The sequence below is a fragment of the Drosophila navojoa genome, chromosome 3 (genome assembly GCF_054131105.1).
Source record: "Drosophila navojoa isolate 15081-1374.11 chromosome 3, UAZ_NAV_1.0, whole genome shotgun sequence".
In the NCBI taxonomy this organism is placed as follows: Eukaryota; Metazoa; Arthropoda; class Insecta; order Diptera; family Drosophilidae; genus Drosophila; species Drosophila navojoa.
The window spans coordinates 12,108,794-12,127,691 of NC_142891.1; the positions used below are offsets into that span (position 1 = coordinate 12,108,794).

The following is an 18,898-nucleotide window of genomic DNA, read 5'->3' on the forward strand; positions in this document are numbered from 1 at the left end:
TTTATTTATTTATTCATATTTTTATTAATATTATATTTTTTTCATATACATAGTTACTAAAAAATTCATGAAAAAAAATATATATTCAAATTATTCTCAAAATACTTAGTTTATCACTAAATTATAATAAATAAATTAAAATAGACTTATTTGAATTATCTTTTTACTAGCTATATATTTATTCATTCTGTACATAGGATAATAATATCATGAAGTCATATAAGCCGCTTTGAATATGAATTTATTATTTAATTTATAGTTTATAAAAAGTATTCTCAGTTTGCATATACATATATAGAACTTTTTAATGAAAAATTAAGAACTTAAAGACAAAGATTTAATCTCTTAGTTGTTTAATAAATAGTCTTAGCTAGTTTAATAATAATAATATTAATAAATCATCCAAAAAATATCAAATTTAAAATATTATAAATCGAAGCTATTTAGATTATAACAAATCTTATAAGTTAGACCAATATTTAAGGAGGTAATTTAATATATATTTGAATATAGTTTTTATTATAGAAAGAGAAGATGACCAACTTAAGCAATTGGTTTAATTTAATTTTTTTTTTTTAATACATGACAATTATTTTATTAAGTCGAATAAATTATAAATCCATTTATGACATCGATTATTTTTTTTCGCTTATCAAAAAGCAAAAAAGAATAAACAAATATTTATATTTTAATAGTTTTGTGATTCATCAACAGAGATTCATTTGCCTCTTCATATTGACAGCTTGAACAGCGGTTCATATAGAGCCCAATTTTATTTTCATAAAAATATACAAGTGTCAATAATTAAATTACATTTTCAGTTATGTGTGTCATTCAATTCCCGATGTTAATCTAAAGTAACTCTAACGGATCTGAAACGATTCCAGTTGTATTGTGCAAAATGCATGACAAAGTCAGCAGAGTTGCTGGCAAGCAGCCTAAGCCAAGTTCTTGTTGCAAAATACACACACAAAAGTTCAAGTTGACGACGCTGAATTGCACTTTGGCCAGAAGCGCAGGTAAAAGTTATCCAGGTGCAACTTCAGCTGCAGTTAGTGGCTCACACAGTTCAACGTTCACAGTTCGCAGTTCGCAGTTCACAGTTGGCAACTATTAGGCTGACAATGTTGCAATTTTTATTGATGATGCCAAGGCCAATGGCAATCGCAATCTGTGTAGACAAATACATATACATATATACATACAATTACAGTTAACGCATTTCGTTCTTGGTACAAAGTTTTTCAATTAAATTGATGCTGCAATCAATGGGCAATGCTCTACTAGTTGTAAATACTTTCAAGATGCGTTGACAATTAATTGCATTCATTTGCCGTCACATAATCAGTGGGCGTGCCATTGCTGTGCGTCGCCTGCGGGCAGGTGGGTGTGGCAGGCAGGTAAAACGTGTTCAAAGTTGTTTTCGCCAAGTTTTCTTTGCCTGTCACGTTATTGCTGCCCGACGCGAAAACTTTTTCTTAAAAACTTGTTTCTCTTTATGCTCGGCTGCGAAATTATCTCTTTGTATTTGGTTTCTTGGTTTTTGAATGCAGCCTCCCTCGCTTAGGCCAGGTCAGTTATCCCCATACCGCGCGGCAGACTGCTATAAATTTAAACTTTACCGACAAGACGGTATTCTATTTATATATAGAAATACTACGAACTCAAATGAGATTTCAGGGTATAACGATTTTGAGCAAATGTATGTACTAGGCTGAATGGGATATCTGTGAACTCTTAAGATCTAAACTCTTAAGATCTCTTGGTCGGAAAGAGAAGCTAAGTCGATCATAGAGCAGGTTCAGTTGCCCATTCGTCGGTCCATCTAGCTTTTATAAGCTCTAAACTCTTCATGCGTATAGCAGAAAATTTCTACTCTCATTTAAACCTCTCTCTCAAGTGGCGCATAGAAAATAAATTCAGGCAGAGGCCTATATAAAGACGACGCTGCTGAAGTGTTTCTTCAATCGTCTACCCGAGTCCCTGCTGGTCAGTCGTGGAGTGCAGCGCAGTGCTAATATTCTTCTACTCTGTGGTGTTGGTAATTAAATAGCTAAATATATTTTAGGCACAGCATTATAATAGTTGAAAGGTTAAGTTTGCTTAAATAATAATTATAGTGATAAGATAATGATTGATATGTTAATGATGATTCGTATTAATTCGTATGTATAGACATTCGACTATTAACAATATTCTATATATAAATTGTCATTTACAAATTGTTATTCATACAATAATCAAAATGGAATCAAAACCCAATATATTACAATTATGATGAGAATAATAATAATAATAATCGGCTTTATATATACATATATAATTTTTATATGGAAAAAAGATAATGATCATAATACCATAATAATGATCATGATGAATAATTTATATTCATTATTTTTTATTATTTATTATTACTTTGTTAATAATTTACTTATCACAATGATAATAATAACTTTATGAACTTTTCCTGTGATGTCTATTTAAGTCACATTTTTATTATAATCATGACAATCATTAACAAATGTAATTTATTGTTAGTTAAATCAGTTAGCTTAGGGTATCGCTTAGTCTGTCACTCTTATTTCGCACTTTTGTTATGTTTTTTGTAGCAAAGCAGAAAATAAGCCCTAGTCGCGGTTTTAGTGCCAAACAATGAACTTCCTGCATGGCGAAATATGCTTAAAAGAAAATTATGTTTATAGAGAGTTAAAATGGGATTTATGTTTATTTATGTAAATAGATTTTAGATGGCTTTCAGAGTTATATTATGATAATGCAAATGGATATTAGATATTCATGGGATTTTTGTTGTAGGACTCACAGCTGTTGTAGCTCAGTTCAACTGTAAATTTTTCAGCTGCTGTGCTGTCAAGCATAAGCTCTGATATCAATTTCAATTTCAATTCGATTGATTTCGATTGTAACTTATTTAGTATTTAAGTAGCTAGACATTTATTTCGACTGCGCTAACTCTGGCTTCACTCTAAAGCCGGCTGCAACTATTTTGGCCGCCCTTCAGACATGCCGACGTTGCATGTCACGATGCTACTGGCAGCTGGCATTGCATGGCGCAAAAGTCTCTGATTTAATGGCGTGGAAAATTAGAAAACGTTTGCCTTGGCCTCTGCTGGCTTGGCCCACGCTTGTCCCACGCTTGGCCCGGGCATTATCGTCTGGCAGCTGTCAAACCGAATGGCCTCGATTTTCTGGGCATTGGGACGATTACAGCCATGTTGCACAACTGCCAAATCGCTGGCTGCCTCGAGGACTGGAGGCAGCACCCATCTGGCTCAGGTGCTAGAAAACTGCATCTAATGACTTCATATATTAAAGACATCATATGGAACACAGACGCACAGACACTGACTCAGTCACGCCCACATACAAAAGAGGCTGCCGTAACTTTATTCAAACGATGTTGGCGGCTTTTTAGCAGCTTCCGTGTGCATTTTTAATGAAGTTTGGCTCTGCGGTTTTTTGTTCTTATACGCCCCAAAGCCCGCCCATAGCAGTGCACACATCTTTAGCGGTCGGCATTTGCCAAAAGGCTCAACTTTCGCAGGCTCGCAACGCTGTGCGCTTTATAAAAGTCTTTGCAGCTGCGTCTCACTAATAAATGTGTCTGCCTGGCAAAGTCTACAAAGTGCTTTTAATTAGTCGTGTTAGCTTACTGCAAAAAGACCGTATGCAAAGGCGCAAAAAATGAAATTGAAGTCAAAAACAAAAACTCTTTCGCGTTTGCCCAGTCATTGTTTAACCAGTTGGGTGTTAATCCTTATTCCAGTTGCCCCTCCCACTAACTAGCAAAGTATTATAATGCTGCGATAGTCGAATAAATAACTTCCTTTATTAGAAAATTTACAGAGCCCAAGTATTTATAATCTATAAATAGACCGATCGTCTTCATTCGTCATTAGTTGATTTGAGCCTCAAATGGCGCCCATGCTACAGGAATATGCTTTCGCACTAGGACTTCGTATTTGCTGAGCTGTCTCATGGGCGAATTCTCGTAGCGAATGAAGCAAGCCCTTTGCGACAGATACAGGGTGCCAATGAAAATTCCACCATCAGTTCGGCCACGGCAGACGTAGACGCGCTCGTTGTCATAACTTGTGCCCACGGATACAGCATTCTTCTCCAAGAATCCATCGAAGCTGCGCACCCAGTCATAGCTGACCGTCTCATTGGACACCAATAGCTGGTAGGAGGCGGACTGAGTTGCGAACGTGTCTGTGTTGAAGGTAGCATTTCCAGTTTCGGCCCTAACACGTGCTGGCAGAATCGACCTCGAGTAACTCACGCGTCCTACGAAGTTCTCATAGCCGTATGAATCATAGCCGCCCAGGACGGCGTTTTCGGGGAAAGGCTTTGTCTTATCCGAAAGGACCCATCTGTCCGTGTTGTCGTAGTCTCCGCACTGAATCGAGCCCAGCAACTGGGCAACAATGAGTGCACAAGCGACGAGTTTCGTTGAGGAATACATGGTTAATACTGTTCGATAACTGATCGAAGACTGTTGTGGAGACTGAGGGAAGACTCGGCTCTTATATACTGGCGATTGGCATAAGTGTGCTCGTATCATAAATCTAAGTGTAACTAGTGGAAGCCCCTTTGAAATTTCGATAAGATAATATACCAAGTTCAGTTCTTGAATTCGTCACTACTAAATTGTTGGATTAGAATGCTGCACGTTTCATGGAATTGATAAAAATTATGTTTTGAATGCTGTTTAATGCTAAATTTAAAGCATTTACTACTTTCTCGCGATTATAGTAAATTAGTATTGCATCATTATATTCTTAATCAAGTTTGTTCGAATGTATGTAACAGGCAGAAGATGGCCTATCAGAACCCATTAAGAATATATATTCTTGATCAGGGTGACAAGCTATGTCGATTTTGCGCTTCTATAATATATGAATATTTAATAAAATTAATATTAATATCGTACCAAGATTCTCTATTTTATTTTTGACATAAATTACTCTAAAAATTCCTATAAATTGCACTTATTTTATATTTTTATTCATTTTTTATTTTTTTCTTTTGTATAAGAATAAATGCATATACCTATTAAAAGGCTCAGTTTTCTCCCAGATTATTACTTTTTTTTTTTTGTATTTTTAAATATTATGTTATTATATTAATAATTATTATTAAAATGTTAATTTTTGATTCCGAGTAGAGCTAAAGGTGCTTAGAAAGCACAGCAGCTAAAGATATTTTAACCCCTGGCAAAGTGCGCAGAAAGCGCACCCAAACTCATGTGTAAAATGTGTCATAAACATTTGTTTCGTGTGCTGCGGCTGCGACCGAAAGTGGCTCAAAAACCTCACAGAGGCGAAGTTCCAGTTGACAGGTGAGCAGATGAGCAGATGAGCAGGTGTGCGAGTAGAAACCACGGTAGCCGGGCAACTGTCAAGCGTAAGTCAAAGCCATAAGTCGAACCGCAACACTCCTGCTCAACGCTTTCACGCTCTGCATCTCTGTATTGTCTTTTGTGGTTCGGCAGCTACATACATACATACATATGTGTGTGTGTGTGTGTCTGCAAGGACTCTGAGCTACATGTTAGAGATATTTTAGAGCCTTTCTGATATACTTATTTTCTGGTTAACGAAAGTTCACTGGGCTTTGGATTATGGGAAACTATGTAAAGAAAAGTTAGAAACTATCTGTAGGAGTGTGCCCAACTAGGGTATACACTGAACTAAACTTTCTGATATGCATACACGACAAAATGCGAAAGCTGTTACTATTACTGTTTGTAATTACAATTGTTTTAAATTTCTACTCATTCAAATGTCAACAAAAGCAGTCATTAGTTTCTCATTAATGGAATGGAATTCGATCTTCAAAAAAAGTGATAAACAGATCTATCGTCCTAATCAAGAATATAAATACAGTCGGATCCTCTTAAAACGACTTTTCTTATACCGATGATGGATTTCAAATATATATAATATACGAAATTTCCTTATCAAAGCTAGTTATTTATTTCATTGCATTCCCTTTCTGATTATTCATTATTTAGTCTATATGAAATATACAGAAATTCAGGTCTCCAATAAATATATAAAAATATACGTAAAGAGAATATGATTCTAAATGTATGCAGTTAATACAGATACTTTCCACTTTCAATAAAACCGTGCATTGAAACGAATGACTAATCTCTTACAGAAGCGATCTGCCTGAGAAACAAGTTACATAATGTACTAAGTGCCTTTTATTCAAAACGTATCAAATATATTTTAACTATAGATTATTTCTTATCGATTCTACGAAACGTGCAGCATTCTAATTCAACAATTTAGTAATGACGAATTCAAGAACTGAACTTGGTATATTATCTTATCGAAATTTCAAAGGGGCTTCCACTAGCACGAACACCTGGCAAGTGATTCCCTGTAATGCTAATCGCCAGTATATAAGAGCCGAGTCTTCCCTCAGTCTCCACAACAGTCTTCGATCAGTTATCGAACAGTATTAACCATGTATTCCTCAACGAAACTCGTCGCTTGTGCACTCATTGTTGCCCAGTTGCTGGGCTCGATTCAGTGCGGAGTCTACGACAACACGGATAGATGGGTCCTTTCGGATAAGACAAAGCCTTTCCCCGAAAACGCCGTCCTGGGCGGCTATGATTCATATGGCTATGAGAACTTTGTGGGACGCCTGGCTTACTCGAGCTCGATTCTACCAGCACGTGTTAGGGCCGAAACTGGAAATGCTACCTTCAACACAGACACGCTCGCAAATCAGGCCACCTCCTACCAGCTATTGGTGTCCAATGAGACGGTCAGCTATGACTGGGTGCGCAGCTTCGATGGATTCTTGGAGAGGAATGCTGTATCCGTGGGCACAAATGCTGCAAACGAGCGCGTCTACGTCTGCCGTGGCCGAACTGATGGTGGAATTTTCATTGGCACCCTGTATCTGTCGCAAAGGGCTTGCTTCATTCGCTACGAGAATTCGCCCATGAGACAGCTCAGCAAATACGAAGTCCTAGTGCGAAAGCATATTCCTGTAGCATGGGCACCATTCGAAGCACAAATCAATTGAACAATCAGCTATAATATTGCAAATGAAGACGCTTACTCCAAAAGGAGCTGTAATTATTAAATTAAATTGATGAAAGACAATATAATTAGAACTTGTAAATGTTGCAATAAAAGTAAATAAAATAAAATATATTATTAATTTTACAAATGTAGTATAATTGGTCATTTTTGTGGGCATATGAGGAATGAGTAACTGTCACTATAGCTATTATTAGTTTATATGTGTTTTTGATAATAATTTTGATTAAATGAATCTCTAATTTTCAGATGTTAGTTTAAGTTTGAAGTCAAGTGCTTAAACTTTAGCTATTATTAATTTTTTTATATTATTATCAATTTAAACCTATAAACTAAGCTCAATATATTTCAATCGTGTTCATAGACCTATCTCCTATCTGCATTTCACATTCCCATTCAACTGTATAATCGCTAAAATATTCACAAATCTTTAATTTGTGACAGCTTGAAATGTCAAATTCAAATCGCATGTTAATTACAATTTGATCTCCAGCGAGATGCGGACATAATTAAGGGTTAATATAGAAAGAAATGGAGGGCAGTTACCGTGCCCTGCCTCGTCTAGGGTTGCGCATTAATATTGGCTTGTCAAAACTGTTGGCCATAAGAAACTCGAGCCAGAAGCATTTGCAACAAGCCGCCCCCACTAGCATGCACTGCCGCTGCTTGCCACAGAGACCACATGCAATATACAATATGCCAAAAGACAGGCGGCAGGCGAGAGGCGGCAGGAGGCAGGGCAAGCTGAAATGCAACACCGCCTGGCAATCAACTGGTGTTTCAGTTTCCATTAAGCCAGCGTCACACTTAACTCTCCCACATACACACACACACACACACGAGCGCACCTGCCAACGTCTCGAGTTTAACGCCAGCCGCAGCCATTGAGAAACCCCCAATGGACTAAGGGACTAACGCCACAGGATTTGCCTTCATAGAATTTGCCGCGCAAAGCGCAAAACAAAAATATCCCAAAACAAATGGAAAACATTTGAGAGAGCTAGAGGGAGAGAGAGAGAGCTGAGAGCCATGCTCACTGGAAGTCATGGAATGTTCGCACCCCTCACAGCTGTGACGTCATTTGGGATATTTCCTTACTACCCCTGTTAAATGAAGGAGAACTGGCTGTTCCATGTGCCACAGACAGGCACAAACACACACACACAAACACGCACACATGTATACCTTGACTTAATTGCCATCTGACATTTATTGCTGCCCAGCGTGTCGTTCGGGTCAGCGCAGTCCTTGCAGTGCTCGCACTCACCCGGGCAGCCAATGCTCGCGCATTTATCACAGCTTGACAAAATGGTGAGTTGATAGTCCAGACATTGATAGCAAGCACCAAAGAAATCTGTCCCGATAGCTCTGCCGCTCAATTCAGTGAAAGCGAAACGAGTTCTGACAACGACACTGAAGTGTGCTTAGAGGATGGGGCAAGGCTCGCTGCACGGATCCAGCAGAAAAGCTGGAGACAACCAAAAGCAATTGTCGAACAGCAACCAAAATTGTTGAAATAGTAGATTTAAAAAAAATTGATGACCGTTTAGATAGCAGAACTTCTTTAAACTGGAGTGAATTTTTAAAGGTAAATGGCTTAAATATAAAATCAAATTTTAATTATATTTATTAAATGACAAATCGAATAATATGCAGTTAAAATATTTTTAATAAAAATATATAATTACTATATTTATCATTAAGTTTATTGTATTTGATTTCTATTTTTATTTATTTATTTAAAAATATTTTTATATTTTTATTTAAGTATATTTAATAATATTTATATATTTATATATTTTTATTTATTATTTTTATGTAAGTCAAGTGAGTTTCAGGTTTTATTATTAAAATTCCAAAACTATTTATGGATAATGAAAGTGATTGTAATGATCAATCGCACAAGGTACAACGACAATGAAGGCAAGGAAAAATTGATTCAGTTTGAAAAATAATATTTACCTTTAACAGAAATCAACAAAGAGCTTTATCGGTCAGCCGCTTAGCAGAAACTCTTGGCTCAGTTATACCAGTCAGCATACTCTGTCATTGCGCTCGAACTCTTTTTTGTGTATATATATATATATGTGACGAATTTTAGAATAAGGAAGTGCGCATACTAGGGTTTTTAAAATCAAAAATTATGTTGACAGTATTTTGTTCTGTTGCATTTTAAAAACTTAACAGAAAATATATAGATAATAAAATAGGCCAACTTAATCTGACAAGCAAGAAGGATCGAAAATTTAATGTGTGATTTATATTATTTATATTCGCTGACACTTAAAGCTTCTCAATTCGTATATATAGTATATACAAACACAGACACAGAGCCGAATCGATTCGGAACGAATATATATATATATTATATGATTGCCTTGCTTGCTTTGAATCAAAACTGAATACCATGATGAAAATTAATAAATAAATTGCTAAAATTTTATAAAATACAAATAAGAGTAAGAATCACAATTAAGTTTATACCCAAATTGAATATAAATCTACTTTATTAATTTTTTAACTTAAACTAAAAAAAACGCATATATATAATATATATATATATATATATATATATATATATATATATATATATATATATATATATATATATAATAATGATTTTATTGAAATTTGCAGAATATCTATTATAAATGCGAATTTATAATTGAATATATATATTGTTCAAGCTAAGATAACACCAACATTTAACATGTTTAACTATTTCTGATTTCTATCAAGATTGTTATGCTCTGACTAGAAAATTTTTGATAGAAATGTGAGATAGGCAAACATGATAAATACCCATTTGTAGGGCTGTCAGCAATCAAGTACTCAAGGCCAGCATTCTAATTAAACTGAATAGCTAGACTATATAACAGAATGACAACAATAATACAGTTCAAGCACAAATAATGCCCAGAACGGCACGAATTAGTGCTAATAACATATGGCAGGCGGCAAGGAAATGCATTAAAATACATTCAAATGGAATAATCGCATATAAATATATATATATAGAAATATATGTATGTATATCTAATAATATATGTATGTATATATATATAGAAAATAAGCTGCAATTGAATTGCCTGAAAAAGCGAGCAAATACTTTGTTCATAAATGAGCAAAAAATTTTGGTGTATATATCCATGTGTGTGTGTGTGGTCTAAAGTTAAGCCAGGCCAGGCCAGGCCAGTCCAGTCCATCAGCCGAGGGCGGGCGAGTCATGGCAACGTAATGCGTTGGCCAGGATTAAGAGCGAACACGCGACCAGACCGAAACATATGCCAATAAGAGTGTCCAGCAGAGGGGCAGTCGAGGGCAGAGGGAGTGACGGATCAGCGACAGTAGCACGCAAATGGTATGAACAAAAATAAACTGATAAGCGACTGGCTGGCCGACTGGCTGGCTGGCTGGACAAAAAACAATACGAAGCTTTTGTGGGTGGCTGTGGAATATGGAAGGGAGCGGAAGCGAATTATGCAAGGGGCGAACGAAAATATGTTGCATGCGACGACAGCGACAAACAAATAAACAACCAAACCAAACCAAACCAACGCAACCAACAAACAAACAAACAGACAAACAGACAAATAAACTGACGCTCATTTCGGAGCGGGAGGAAACAACTGACAAATGAATACGAGACGGCGAGCAGTGTGAGCAGCTGAGCGAAGGAGAGAGAAAAACAGAGATAAATAGAGAGAGAGACAGAAAGAGAGAGAGAGAGAGAGAGTTGAGAGTGAGAGTGTGAGAGAGAAACAGCATTTGGGCAATGGAAATCAATTATTCATGCGCTCGGGCACGCTGCTAAAAAGTATGCTAGGCATGCGACTGTCCAACGCCGTCGTCTAACGGTATGCAACAGTTTTGCCAACAGACACAAATGAAAACCAAGCGCCAAAGCCCCACTAGTGCCGCCTCCTGCCGGGCAGCCCCATTCGACTATGATGATGGCATTTGTTTGTGTTTGATTTGCGCCAACTGTGATTAAAGGGCAGCAGGCAGCAGGCATTGCCGGCACACTCAATGCACAGCGGGTGGTGCGGTGGTGTGGTGGTGCGGTGGTGCAAAAGGTGCTGCTGCAGCCCCCTTGCGTTACGTGCAAATGAAGTTTAATTTAACAGTAGCCAAACAAAAGAAGCATCTTAGCCAATTGACGCGCAGTGAATGCTGTATGCTCTCTTCCATTATTATTAATCTACGGCAAGTAGAGCTGAAAGAACTTTGAAATGTATTCAAGGAGTGTATCAAACTTCAATGTATCAGTAGATGACTCAATTCTTATAAATATATATATTCTTAATGTATATTTGTTAGCTTTTAATTTTTGATATAATATATTGTATAATTAATTAAAAAAATGTACTATATAGCATAAATTCATATATTATTTATATAATCTCGATTCAAGCTTTAATAGACATTGTTTTTATTCATATTGTATTGCTATATGAACTTGATGCTTCAACGGCAGTGAGGAAGACCATTGCAGCTCCTTCATGCACGAGAACTGGAGATAAAGGATAAAAGCTTCAAGATCTCTAAAATGGGGCACTAACAGACCTACATACAGAAAATTTTCAACAAAATTGCCAGATGACTGGCCCAAAAAGTCTCTTAATCTGCGTAAGTGACTCAGCGCGACCCCGCTCAAGACCTGCCCTGCCCTAAACAAGTTCAATGTATTAATGATTTCATTAGTTTTACCCGTACATCATTTGTTAGAATGTTTAATAACTTTCAAAAAATATACACTAGTACAAAATTTATTTCTGTTTTTAATATACTTCTGTATTTCATATAAATATAAATATTTATTATATTAGATTACATTTATATTAAGAATATGTAAGGCTTAAAAATATAAACAAAATAAAATTGTTTAATAGTAAGACAATTGAAAAATATATATACATATATGTATATATGTATATATTTCTATAAATCAAATCAAAAGTAATATTGCATTAATTTGAAATTCCAAAAGTTAAAGCACGCAACTTTAACCATTCATTTTTATTTAACTTTTTTTTTTAAATAAATAATTTAATTAATTACCTATTATTCAAATGGAATCAAGCAACTATATATTAAATAAATTAAAAAAAAAAGTATGAATAAAATATTTTGTATTATTATTAATTTGTATTTATTTTGTATTATTATTAATTCTAAAATATGTATATATTTAGAAGATATAAAAGAATATTAAATTTAATATAATATAATATAAACAAAAGTTCTTTAATATTAATATAAATTTTTTGTTCAATAATACCATATTTACTATATGTAAATAAATACTATATGTAAATATAAAAAAATACGTAAATAATATGCATAATAATCTTGACATCATAATTTTAAATATTATCAAAAAATTTATATGGATAATATAGATATAAAAACTATATATATAATTAAACTAGCTTATCAAGTAAGTTATACTTTTACTTTTAACTATACAATATTATTATGAAATTACATCAAAATGGTGAAAAAAAATTGTATATGCAAATCGCTTCAGTGTCAGCTTCGCCAATGGCTTGACCAGCACAGAATACCCTATTCGAAGCTGATGCCTAACTACGAACTCGATTGGAGGGTACTAATTAAATTTGGCCACCGGCGACGGCTACTTTGATGCACACAGATAGAAAAGAGCCGAGTCTAAAGCCAGGCGCAGGAAGCTTAGGCCAGCCAGGCTTTCTTCAATGCGTGGGCAAGAGAATAGCATGGCATTTAGGGGGCTGGGGATGGCGTGGCGGGCACGCTTTCAGGCGTAAAGTGTTTGATTATGGTCATTTATTCAGCACTGTCTGCAGCCCAATTGGGTCTCACCAAGAGGAACGCGCGCACCCTATTATGTTTTGTTCCATCCCGTTCCGTACCGTCGTGGGGTTGCCATGGATTTTTGGTTTTTCGGGCATGTGTTTGGGACTCGCATCATGTTTGTGTCTGAGCGTACGATTAAAATCGCATACATCAGCGCCGTTCAAAGGACCGCGGGAGGAGGTGCGCCGGACGGGTGTCTCAAATGTGGTTGATGCTCAACGGGTTAGCGGAGCGCTCGGGTTGGGTGGATCAGCCTGCCGGCTGGCGTGGCCAGACAACCGTGGCTTCGTCCCTAATTTGTGTGAAATCGCGCATTTAAACGCCGTTGTTTATTAATGCATTTCGTTTAACGTGTAATGCAAAATTTATGCAATGCGAAAAGCTCGACGCAGCACTCGCGGCTCGAGATGCGAAAGGCAACAAACGAAACAGAAAATAAAGGAAACGTAGAAAAACTAACATACGACTTAATTAAGCCGTCATGAACTGCAAAAACACGTGACATGCACTCATCTATGTACGGGTGAGTATCTGTGTGTGTGTGTATTTGCCCGTGAGCAACTCAAAGGCAAAGCACCAAGCATAGCAAACATGGCCAACTGGCCTTTCATACAGCGCGCTGCCCCGACTCCTGCCAGCCTCCCTGCCTGCCCGCCTGCCTGGCCGCGCCAAAAAAGCAACTGGTGATGCGCATCGTAAGGCAGAGCTACAAAAAATGGGAAGCTCGAGAGTTGCCGCAACTAGTTATGTTTGCTGTTTTATACCATATTTTTTACCGCAGCATCTCGATGGAGTCGAACAGCCATCAAGACGAGTAGAAGAGGCGGCGAAATTGTGGCATGGTTAAGAACTATATTAAGAGATGTCAAACATGGTTTCATAACGAATAGATAGAGATTTCTAGCAATTCTCTTCTTACAGTTTTACTGCCTATGCAAAATGTAGAATACAAAATTGTACTTTTAATTATATCACATAGAAGATTCATACATAAAAATAAGAAATTTATTTGAATTTAAAATTTTAGTATGCTAACAATAATTTAAATAAATAAAACAATAACAGACATTATTTTCCTATTGAAAGCAATCAAAGTCTGAATGACAAGAAAATAAACGTAAATAAATCAAATTAAAACATACTATTGATAACAATTTTAAAATAAAAATTTTAAGTTTTCTCTTTAAAATAGATATCACTATCACAAAGAAAATTATAAAAGATTTGTAGATCGATATAGATCAAAATACATTTTTTTCTAACATATTATAATATTAAAATTAGAATAGACATATCCAAATGTCTAAATAAAAAAACAAATAAATAGAAATTAAAAAAATTATAAACACAAATATAATAAGTCTGATCAATCGAATAAAATATGTGTATAGAAGTATTTAAGCTTATTTTTTTAAATCACATAACGCAATTTTTTTAATCTATAAATTTTTAGATCACATACGAAAGAGACAAAAATAAATACAAAATCGGTATTTAACAAATCCAAGTTTCCTTTATCAAATTTACCATTATAAACAAGGCAGAAGTGTCACAAAGGCATTTGAGAATATTTTGCAAAAAAGTAGTACTTTATACCTAAGATATAAAATGCCTTTGTTTGGCAAGGTATTTTTACAATGGTACCTTTGCTTCGGTTAGACAAAACTCCGAAAATCAGGTTAATAGGGATGCAAATCATACCCTTGTTTGGTGGCACGGTTTTTATGTTTTTTGCTGCATAAATATCCTGTGCAAAAAATGGAAGGAAATGATTTAGAGGGAGCTTGTCTTTGCTAAATTTTTTCACAGGGGGTTTGTGGAGCAGCTAAACCAATTGGGATTTTATACAAATTGTTACAAATTATTAAAATGCCTTTGCTTGGCAGGGTTTTTGTTACACTAGTATTTTTACCTTAGCTTAGCTTAGACAAAACTCCGAAAATCAGGTTAATAGGGATGAAAATCATACCCTTGTTTGGTGACACGGCTTTTGGGTTTTTTGTTCTATAAATATCCTGTGAAAAGAAGGAAGGAAATGGTGTAGCCGGAATTTCCCAGCCAACCTACGAGGGAGCTTGTCTTGGCTACATTTTTTCAAAGGGGGTTTGTGGAGCAGCTAAGCCAATTGGGATTTTAGCTCTTCTAGGTAAAGCAATAAAATTAATGTAAGCAATTGAGCTGCGAAATGCATTTGTCATGTTATTGTTTATGAACTGTATATAAAATCAAACTCTAACGCTTGTGTGAATATTAAGAATATATTTTAACTGGTCTTTATTAAAAGTGGTTATCTTTAACTTTTTCGTGCAATTTCTAATCTAAGCAAAAGGTGTGTTCGCTATCTTACTTGTTCACCTATCATACTCAAAATAAATTGTGTTCCACAATAAAGCGACCTAATCAAACATCAAATTTGCCACGTTCCTCACACACAAATAAATCCATAATGAAGACTACTAAAACTGATTTTGACTACTCATGCGGCTGAACAGATAAGAGCCGACTGACAGAAAAAAAATCTATAGATTTATCTACATCCGATATACATGTAGTGTTTATATTTGTTAGTGTCTGTCTGGTTAACCCGTTTGACATTCTTTAATTATGTGAGTAGACCAAACGTGTGTCTCTATATACATATATGCCAAGTATATATTTGTTAATACACACGCGTAGATTAACAAATAACACATTGCTGCTAATCACATAGATACGACAAAAGTCTCTCGATCTCGTCTAAAGTTCTGATTTTGGCTATCAAAATGAACACAGAACTTGCTTCGGCAACGAATGCTTATATACTCTTCCCGACATATGCATACATCCTACTATAAAATTAATATAAAATTGTATAAGTAAATAAAACGTGCATAAACTTAAATTGTATTCGTACTACCATCCCGTGTCTTACTGCTTTTGTCTGATATTTGTTATTCACATATTGTACATACATACATACATATGCATATGTGTATGCATATCTCGTATATTCATATCTTGTATGCTCAACAAATTTAACCAACAATAGCTGCAAAACAAATAAACTGTCTAACGCCACATTTTTTTTTTTTTTTTTGGCAAATATATTCTTTTAGTGAAGTCTGCTAAATATGTTAGGTACAATTATTTCAGCCAAAGCTAGAGTATGTAAATAAACAATCATGACTTGACTTAAATCTAAATTGATAATACTCTCGAAATCAGACCTGAAATTTGCAAAAAACTAGTTTGTGACATCATTGAAAGCACATTGACACAAAAATAATAGGAAATTATATGAAATATTAATGCTTACAGTAAGATGTACTAAAGAAAGTTTTCAATTAATTTTAATATAATGATTTTAGACTTGGAAAATTGCAAAGTTAATTCCTATTTAAAATTTGTAAAAGAATTTTTATTATTTATTTATTTATATGGGACACTTTAATTAAATAAATAAATAATTAAAACTATTTTAAAATTTAGACCTGAATTAGTTTTTGTGTGTGTGCTTTTTTTTTTTTAGTTGTCGAAAGCTAACAAAAAAATGTAATCAATATGTATGTGTTAAATCAGTTTTTATATTATTTAATTTTGTTTCCATTTAAATTGAATTTACTTAAAAAAAAATTTTTTTCTTCATATTTTTAGTTTATTGGCATTTAAAAAAAATTTTTTTTTTTATTTTTTTTTACATTTTATTTTATTATTATTTTTTTTTACATTTTTAATTAATTAATTTATATATTAATTTTTTTGTATATGTATGATTTTATTTAATAAATATATTTTGGTTTAAAATTGCCTTTAAGAGTAACTCATCTCTAAAATTTCTTTTGTGGCTATATAAAATTTATATGTATATAATAATATATACACAGTTTTTTATATCAAATAAAACTAATCTTTATACTTTTATTGTCTTATTTATATTTATATTGTTTAATTTTTATATATACGTAACCCTTAATTAATTTTTTAATATCCTTCATTTTCTCCTACTTTTGCCTCATTGTACTCTTGATTTATGTATGATGACACCACAGTTGAAGAGGGAGAGTGAGAGAGAGAGAGAGAGAGAGTCCCATTAGTGCGAAAACCCGCGACTAAAAAAGCCCTCACCAAATTTATCAGTATATAATGTCGTGTGCCTAGGTTATAGGCAAGCAGTCGCAGTTGAAAACTCGTCGCGACAGTTGGCCAAAAAATAAAAAATAAAATAAAATAAAATAACGAATATGGTGGTTATAAAGAATGTGGAGAACATATCAGTGCCCGAGTACCTAAACGAAGGATTCTTTGTGGATGCACTCGAGGACGGTTTGCGCGAATCTGCAATCAAATTGCACGAGATCAGTTTCGAATGGGGCAGTAATCCGGGTGACAATTACTGTTCGGCCATTTATCGGGTGCTGTTGAAGTTCGCACGTTCCCTGAACGCCACAGAGTCGGAAGAGAGTGAGCAGCTCTCGCTGATTGTGAAAACAATTCCAATTACGGAGGAGACAAAGTTCTTGGAGGACGTCAAGGTGTTCATTAAAGAGAAGCAGACCTATACGGATATACTGCCACGCCTGGAAGTGCTTACCAATGGCGATCGATTCGGTGCCAAGTGAGTTGATTAAAAGTGAAAAGTCTATAGTGAAAGGAAAAACTAATGGAAAATCTATTACAGATATTATTATTCTGTAAAGACGCCCATGCAGACGATTGTCTTCAACGATCTGAAAGTCGATGGCTTCAAATTGGCAGCGTGTGGAACGAGCTTGGATTGGGATCATGCCTCACTGATTTTACAACAGCTGGGCAAACTGCATGCCACCTCCATGGTCTTGGCCAAGAAGGTAATGAATACTTCAACTTGAATACTGAAAGACTTCATTTAATGAATTATTTTGATTCCCATGCAGGATCCGGAAATCGTCAAGCAATATCATGGCGGCATGCTGAGCGAGGCCACGCTAATGCAATCGGAAATATTTGAGAATATGTTTGGTGGCTTCCTGAAGGGCCTCATCAAAGTTGCATCCACATGGCCGGGCTATGAAAAGATCAGTGAGCACTTGCAGCGTTTTTCGGATAACTTCAAAGCGGTTTGTGTGGCCGCAGCGAAGCCGAAGCCCGGCGATCGTTATGTGGTGCTCAACCATGGTGATCTGTGGACAAACAACTTCATGTACGCCTACGACGATGAGACGCAACCGGAGCGACCCACACGCGTCATATTCGTGGACTTTCAGCTCAGTTTCTACGGCAGTCCGGCCTGTGATTTGAATTTCTTTTTGAACTCGAGCGTCAAATTGGAGCTGCTGCAGCAGCGGCGCGATGATCTCATCAAGGTCTATTACCAATCCTTCCGCGATGCCTTGGAATACGCGCGCTACGATGAAATACCCAGCTATGAGGACTTGCTGTGGGAGCTGCGCAGTCGGGAGACCTATGGTATCTTTGCCCTATTTGGTTTTCTGCCCATCATCACAATGCCAAAGGACCTGTCCAAGGACAACAGTATTGAGAACATGCAGGATGAGAGCTTTAAGCAAAAACAATTGGAAACCATTTTCTCGCAAAAGTTCCTTAACGATCATCACAAATGGTCGCTGAAGAGAGCCGAAGAGCTGGGCGTCTTCAATGACTATTAGACAAAGGCTCTAATTGGCATGAAAGGTTCAACCACCTGAATGATGAGCTTAGATGGCTGTAGAGACGCCTTCGCTGCGGCCTGCCCAACTGTATGTCTGAAGGGTTTATTCTTATGTCATACTTGATTTAGCTTTTTATAGACCAGAGTTCAATTAAAGTGATCTAACGTAGCTGCGCTACTCAAATGAATCTAATGGACTTTTTCATTCAGTTACGCGTGTTTAGTAATCTCTAGACAAGGGCGATAAGCACATTCAAATAAAAATAGATGAAATTCGGGCTTTTATTATGCAACTGATAATGCAAGAGCAAAAACAAAACTTCAAAAACTGATTACATTAAGTGACTACGAC

General features: G+C 35.6%; 4 protein-coding genes across 4 annotated transcripts in view; 2 read left to right on the forward strand and 2 right to left on the reverse strand.

The window, feature by feature from the left end:
• Window positions 1-18,898, reverse strand: part of slam (slow as molasses) — a 78,367-nt gene that overhangs the window by 51,974 nt on the left and 7,495 nt on the right. The gene's annotated exons all lie outside the window — the stretch shown is intronic.
• LOC149091739 (uncharacterized) lies at window positions 3,810-4,548 on the reverse strand. The gene has a single exon (XM_089258314.1). It carries the CDS (start codon window positions 4,481-4,483, stop codon window positions 3,914-3,916), a length of 570 nt encoding a protein of 189 aa, XP_089114440.1. The 5' UTR covers window positions 4,484-4,548; the 3' UTR covers window positions 3,810-3,913.
• On the forward strand, window positions 6,436-7,203 carry LOC149091740 (uncharacterized). The gene has a single exon (XM_089258267.1). It carries the CDS (start codon window positions 6,496-6,498, stop codon window positions 7,063-7,065), a length of 570 nt encoding a protein of 189 aa, XP_089114393.1. The 5' UTR covers window positions 6,436-6,495; the 3' UTR covers window positions 7,066-7,203.
• On the forward strand, window positions 17,059-18,734 carry LOC115563716 (uncharacterized). The gene is made up of 3 exons (XM_030387143.2): window positions 17,059-17,514; window positions 17,578-17,746; window positions 17,813-18,734. Exons 1-3 carry the CDS (start codon window positions 17,141-17,143, stop codon window positions 18,542-18,544), a joined length of 1,275 nt encoding a protein of 424 aa, XP_030243003.1. The 5' UTR covers window positions 17,059-17,140; the 3' UTR covers window positions 18,545-18,734.

Coding starts and splice junctions, on each gene's coding strand:
- LOC149091739 (XM_089258314.1), bottom strand. CDS start 4,483: ATGTATTCCTCAACGAAACTCGTCGCTTGTGCACTCATTGTTGCCCAG.
- LOC149091740 (XM_089258267.1), top strand. CDS start 6,496: ATGTATTCCTCAACGAAACTCGTCGCTTGTGCACTCATTGTTGCCCAG.
- LOC115563716 (XM_030387143.2), top strand. CDS start 17,141: ATGGTGGTTATAAAGAATGTGGAGAACATATCAGTGCCCGAGTACCTA. Junction 17,515..17,577: donor GGCGATCGATTCGGTGCCAA/GTGAGTTGATTA, acceptor AATCTATTACAG/ATATTATTATTCTGTAAAGA. Junction 17,747..17,812: donor CCATGGTCTTGGCCAAGAAG/GTAATGAATACT, acceptor ATTCCCATGCAG/GATCCGGAAATCGTCAAGCA.